The sequence below is a fragment of the Patiria miniata genome, unplaced genomic scaffold, assembly GCF_015706575.1.
Source record: "Patiria miniata isolate m_02_andy unplaced genomic scaffold, ASM1570657v1 HiC_scaffold_5, whole genome shotgun sequence".
NCBI classification, from domain to species: Eukaryota; Metazoa; Echinodermata; class Asteroidea; order Valvatida; family Asterinidae; genus Patiria; species Patiria miniata.
The window spans coordinates 27,426,979-27,433,992 of record NW_024037072.1 but is presented as its reverse complement, the minus strand read 5'-3'; the positions used below and the strand labels follow the sequence as shown (position 1 = coordinate 27,433,992).

General features: G+C 39.3%; 1 protein-coding gene across 2 annotated transcripts in view; it reads right to left on the bottom strand.

The window, feature by feature from the left end:
• Nucleotides 1-528: 528 nt before the first annotated feature.
• Nucleotides 529-7,014, bottom strand: part of LOC119740909 — a 56,020-nt gene continuing 49,534 nt past the window's right edge. For both annotated transcript variants that reach the window (XM_038216385.1, XM_038216386.1), the window contains 2 exons: nt 6,726-6,813; nt 529-2,058 (listed from right to left, as the gene is read on the bottom strand). In XM_038216385.1, coding sequence (XP_038072313.1) covers nt 1,915-2,058; nt 6,726-6,813 — 232 coding nt within the window. In that variant the 3' untranslated portion in view covers nt 529-1,914. The remainder of the gene's footprint in view (nt 2,059-6,725; nt 6,814-7,014) is intronic.

Sequence of the window (7,014 nt, the reverse complement as noted above, 5' to 3'; positions counted from 1 at the left end):
AACGTTTCAAATTCTTCTTTTTCTTTTTCTCCAAAAGCAACAGTCAGTATGTAAATTTTACAAAAAACGAACTTGGAAGTTCGAACACCACACCAAAAAAATTGTGTACAAAATTAAGTCTTTAAAAATAGCACATCAATAAAACACCTTGTTCTTTTAGGCCAGGGACCCGTACGGCGGAAGTTATTTTGTGAAATAACAAAATCTTTGGTCTTAGGGCAACAAGTGAATGGAAGCACAAAGTCTACATTGGCAAGACAGTTCAAAAACAAAACACCATCAATAAACTGCTCTTTGGTTAAAACAAACAATCAATTTTAAAACACCACAGACCTGATGATATAAAATATAAATATGATCCTATCTACATGGGCGTCGCCAAAGCAAAGCACATTCCCCCCCCCCAAATCCCTGTACTTTTTTTTAGCATATTCTCCATTTATCATTTTTTTTCGAGGGTGGGCAGGGACATTTGCCCCCCCCCCCTTTGGGTTGTCTTGTTTTTGTTTTGCATTTCCGGGGGGGGGGGGGCAAACGCTTTCTCTTGCCCCCCCCCCTCGCGACGACCATGCCTATCTAGGCTTCAATTGCATCTACATATTGTCTGAGATCTAATTATAATAGGTATCTTCGTGCTTGCTTGTGACATGCTCAGCGCTTAATAGCAAAATGCTTATCAATTCATCATGTATAGCTAACAATATTTTCTGTTTGACAAATCACTTAATGATGCCCTGATAGTTTTTGGTTTTAATTAAGTACATTAAGGGAAATGATTCTACTCGCCCAAGTTGAGGACTACTTTACAGAGAGAGTCAAACAGAAAGTGACCTGGATGTTTTCCTTAAACAGCAATCAAATGTGATACAATAATGAATCATGTATTAAAAGGCATGTTCTTCCACTCATCTGAAAAAAATACTGAAATTGATCCATGCTATCAGAAGTTATGCACGTTTTACTGAAAGAACCCATTTTAACACTAACAGCTATTCGTGGAATGCGAAATGAACAACGAAAATCGTTGAAGCTACTCAGTACGTTTAGTGAGAACCAGAAATTACACACAGGCATCTAAATGCAAATGTATTGTCCTAAATTAAGTCAAGACTTAGGCCTAACGTTCTTTTTACTGTCAGGTGGTTTTTGTTTTGTATGAGGAACAAATCAAGTCTTTTTTTCTGAAATGATGATGGTGATTTTCGTCTGTTTTCCTTTGAAAGTTTTCCTTCGTTCGTGGGGAGGGGAAACCCCCATGGTTCACTGTATTTAAAGGGTATTCATCTATGCGTGTCTATAAATGATCTGTGGTGGACAGCTGTGTGGTATTTCTATTACAATAGAAATTACTTGTGAATAGAGTATGCAAGTTACATGTACCGGTACATAAAATTTTCACAGTTACTAGTCAATAACATGTACTCAATTCCTATGTTATATTTTTTTGCTAACTCGGTCACTTTCTTTTTGACTCACCCTGTAGATACACAGAAGTGGTTCAGTGTTAAATACTCCATCTTGATTTACCCTCATAACACATGCCTAGGATCATAACTAGCTGAAGTTCCCACCCATTCTACACCAAAAAGGAGCAAGTGTACAATGAGGAAGACAAAAATCTGGTGTAATAATTCCTTTTTCAAGTGTCCAGAATGGACTCGGAGTCTTCAACTTAAAACTGATGACCCTAGGTATGAAAGATCTCCAGTGCAAGCGAAACCTTTCCATGCTTATCTGATTCATTTTCAACTGATCCTTCAACAAATGAATACATTTACACGAATAAATGTGGAAGACGAAAATCTGATGTACATGTAATAAGTCCTTTTTAAGAGACTCTGAATGAACCGAGTGTCTGCAACTTTAAATCAATGACCCCGATTGAAGCTTTCCTGTCTAAACTTTTGGATGCTATTATCTGTCCTTCCGTTGGTCAATGGTCTTTGTTTCAATGGTGTCATCCTCCCCTTTGTCTCCCAGTCGGAGGGGCGGAGTCAACAAGTCCCAGATCCTGACGTTACCATCGTCACTACAGCTCACAATACGGTCACCAGAAACCTGACAAGACAACAGTATCAAATTATCAACATTCCAAAAAATGAACCCAATTAGTTTCTCTTAAAATTCTGGTAGCTTAAGCTTTGACATAACGTTTGAAGATTTTAATAACAAAGGCTGCTGACTGGCACCCTTTGAAGGAAGATAAATACACATGCTAGAGTGTCAGTACTGTTTCTGAGATCTCAGATTGCCTTTTTGCAGTTTGTTGCTACCATTGCGACTGATCATGGGTCCCTCACCAATTGGCATGATACAGGATTATGACTTTTGACTGGCACCCTTTGAAGGAAGAAATACACAAGCTCAATTGGCAGAGTGTCAGTACTGTTTCTGAGATCAGTCCAAATTCTACTTCAGTTAAGTTCAATGTAAGACCTGAAGTTTATCTATCACGATGTGTGAAAAGATTTAAGAACATCACAACATCACTGATACCCCCCGGGAATTGGGTTGTTTCATACCCCCCGGGAATTGGGTTGTTTCATAGGGCCACAACATTCTTTAAAGGTAGAGTACATCATTTGCAGCTATCCAAAAAGTAACGAAATTGTGGTTGAAAAGCATACTTGGTTTAAAGATGGTAATGGTACTAAACTGCGTGTCAAATTATTCTTTCTGGCATGCTGTCTTTTTGAAGAAAACAATAAAAAAAGGCCTTTTCCAACGATGGATCTAATGACACATTTTTGGAAATTTCCGTTAGGAGTTCTGTTCTGTTACTGTTGAGAACAAAATAGGTTGTTCAAATATGTAACATTAAAAAGGTACCAGAACTGGGACACAGGGTCATGATAAATCATAGCATTTCTTATAAAAATACTCAAAATTGATTTCGACAGTTTGAAAAAAATTGTTGATAATATAAAACTGGCATTGGGATTCGATAGCAATCCAGCAGAAGTAGAAATAATTACATAGAAGGAAACCAAACAGGGTTATCAAAAAAGGTGTGAGAAATGGATTACTGGTTGGCCTCAAATTCAGGTGTTTACCGCCGGAAAGTCTAACTTCATTAACATCACTTCTGTGATTTGATTACCAGTTGATATTAGGCTGTGACAACTACCATGGTCATGATGGATATACCGTATGCATGAATATGCAACTCCCTCCCTCCTATACATTTGTACAGTTAATTAAGGGGGGGGGGGGGAGGGGCAGGAGAGGGCTGGCATGGAAGGACTGAAAATTATCAAAATACCTCCAACGTTGTTCAAGGTCTCAACACATTTAACTGTTTAAGGGACACTACAGGTAAACTCCACATCTAGTAAGGGCATCAACGAGTGCTAGTTTGTCTAGAACTTGTCTATCTGTTCCATCCAAATAGGGGTTGAACTTATCTGTGGTACATGTACATCAACCAGGTCTTTAGGAATTTTATACAACATTGCATGCTTCTATATAAAGAAGGAAACGTTACGACAGAAATTTCAGTAAAATGTACTAGTTTCAAATTACAAACTTCACTAAATACTAATGCAACAATGAAGTCTCATCAAAAGCAAGGTTGTGTTCACAGATCTCCATTTACTGCAAAACGTACATGTATTAGATTTTCAAAGTGTTTACTGTTGTTACTATTTTTTAATATCAATATATAAGACCATCACACTGCTTCTACAAGCATTGAGCATAGATCTGCATGCACAATGTAACTACCCTCCAGCTCCACCCTGCAATGTGTTGGCTAGAACATGCAATTTGCGAATGTACACTTTGATGAATGCAGTCCAAATTAAATGACACCACCCCCGCAAGTTAGTTTTTCTTAAAGTGGGCACCGTCACTGAACTAGCCAAGGAAATGCCGGATAACTCATCAGGGAATTGACCCAAAGTTCCTTTTCTGAGTTAAAATGATGACGGATTTTGTGTGGAAGTGTATCTTTCCGCTCCATATGTCATTTCTGCCGGCTTGGGAGGGCTACGCAACCTATACAAATTGCACTTTTTTAGTGATTGCAGCTAAATGTAATTAAATGTGTCATCCAGTGATGACAGCATAGAACTCATCTATTGGATAATTAGAAGACAGACGGATCCAAGTTTGAAAGAGTCACACCCTTCAGAAGATAACATGAATCTGTCAACAGCTGTTCCATCAATTCATAAGATTTTGTCATTATCTACCTCCTTCTCAATAAAATTCTAAAACGAAAAATGAAATCTAAATGTCACAAACATGACAGGGGTTTATGGAAGTACTCTGAACTCCTACCCTGAACCCCACATATTTGATAGTGCTCCCATGAAAAAGTTCAAAATCGTAATTTGCCATCTAAAAACTGTGGTCCCCAAGGGTTGTACATGACATTTAAGAAGGCTATCTGCGGTGACTGGGGCATTTTGGGCCATCAGAAACACAACTTTATGAAACCGCCAATTATAAACTCCTGCTAAGCTAATTATAATGATAAGCAACAACCAAGTAGTGCACACTGATACAAGTTTTTTTTGCTGGTAACCATTTTTTTTTGGCTGAGGAATTAACTATTCATTTGAAGAAAAAAAACCCAAAGCATACTGTGCCACTAAAACTGGCCCTGGATTACCAACTGCACATGAGCTAAGGAAAATGACACTTTTGAATGGAACCAATTATGTCTAATTCATGTTGTTTTTGGCAAAGTCAAAAACAGTTAAGGGTTTAAATGACAGAGTTCCTTCATAATGGTTCTTGAAGGTGTCTTTCGCAGTTATCAATATCAATTATATACATCCGTCAGGGATTTTACAATTCCCTCCTTCCCCCCCCCCCCCCCCCCCCCCACAAAAAAATCATCTTGAGCAAATCTGTGAGTGAATCTGCCAATCGTCTTTGTATGCGACGAGCCTTTCAGCGCGTGCTCCAAAACTAGAAACTATTTCGGCATCTGATAACGAGTATGACAAATCCTTGGAGTCTGAATCCGTGGTGCCCCTCCCAATCCATGTCTTCTATCTTAATTAGAGTTGATGAAGCAAGATATATTACAGTAAGCATTCGGCAAGCCACAGATAAGGGGTCTGAGTCAGGGGAGAGGGGGACATGTCTCTAGAGATGTGGTATTTAGTGTCAGTAACCTGCACAAGGGTACAATCGACTGCCTTGATTCTTCAGCCAATCACTATAGAAGCATCAGGTTGTTGGAAGTTTCTAGTTCCAACCTTGCTTACTTTTAATCTTTCTTAGTTGTTGTGCGCAGAAATCCTTTCATCGCCTCCTCCCTCAGCCAAATTAAAATGAGGCCAGTGTTGTGCCAATGGACTGATCTATTAAGCTCCGCCCATTGTGTTTCGATCAATCACAGCCGTTATTAATGTCCGACATGTGTACACAGAAGTCCGACATGCATGCACGTGCGTATGATGGGTGTGGCTAGAGCATGCAGTTTGGCACTGAAGAGGTGCATATTGGGTGGGTCTTAACAGATCAGTCTACCCTTTGAGGCTGTTTCATGTACATGTAACACACAGAGAATTGCTGAGCTGAAAACTGACCATCAACAATATATTTTCTTTTCTACAAAGAATTATAACACGGAGCAAAATATTTCACGCCCAGCAAGTTTTGCTAATAATCCGGGTTGAACTCAACCCTGGGCGAACCCAGTGCCGTCCCGGGCTGAGATTTTGATTTTTCAACCCTGCGTTCAACCCCGCATCGTTTCACACTTGTTTCGTTCAAAATGAGCTCATTTTATTCGGTTTCTACTGTTTGAGCCCTGGCGAGAGTTTCAACCCAGGTTGAAAATCTCAACCCTGGTCTGGAGCAGGGTTGAGTTCAACTCCGGACGAAATCATTCTCAGGGTTGGCGCAGGGTTGCAAATTTCAAATGTGAAATGCTGCAGGTTTTCAAACCTGTGTCAACCCCACGTCAACCCCAAGATTTGTCTATTGTGAAAAGGCCTTAAAACAGCTCTATGAAATCAACCCATTAAAAAAATAAACTCGACAATAAATATGTAAATATGGGCCTGAAAATTTGATGTCCCACTACAGTCCACACCTCATTTTCATGACAGAACTGGAAATTTGTGAGACGATGTGTTCGTCTGTTCAACAGAAAACTCACTGACTGTTATACAATGATTGTCCACTTGTTGAAGACTAGAGTCTGGGTAGCAGTATGGTGCCACTACATGTATTAATGTCAGAGCTGATGGGCGACAACACATGAGGCCGGTTCAAACCTGGTTCACAACAGTGAACGTAAATGCCAATTTGTGGTGTCATGGAAAATACTCGCGCTGCAAGTTCACAAAAACCGACCACATTTAAGCTCCGGCAGGTTTCGATTTTTCCCAAAGAACATTTCCTGATGAATACAAGAAACATCGTTGGTACCTCTCTAGCTGTTCATGAACACATCAGGTGGAAATTGAAGAAAACGTTTTGTAAAGAAACCAGGTACAACGTGTTTCTTGAAACACAAATATGTTAAAATTCTGCAGTTAAAATTCTCACCAAATGCTACAATCTTTACTGCACATAACTTGCTCAAATAAACTACCCGGTAAATGGTTAGCATCCAACCAAGTTGAGCCCCATCTTTCACACCTTCGATTACAATCACAATATCACACACAATAATCTCAAATCCATCAGAGAATATCACAATTTTACCAGTGCATCATCAAGAACCACAGAACCCAAATGACACTGTCAGTAAAGCAACTTACCCTAACATCTCGGACAGACCCTTTATGGCCGTGTAGCGCCCTCACACATGTCATGCTGTACAGGTCCCACTCCTTGATGACACCATCACTGTAGAGAATGGAAAAGAACAATGCAAGGCTAATTATATGATCCATGTTAAATTGAAATTGAATTGATAAATAAACTAACTGCAAGATGTATCTTAAAATAAGATAAATCTTAAATCAACATACAGTAAGAAGGCTAAAGTAAGCTTACATTTCTGACAACACCACAGGATCCTAAAAAATAGGCACTTTTCCATGGTGA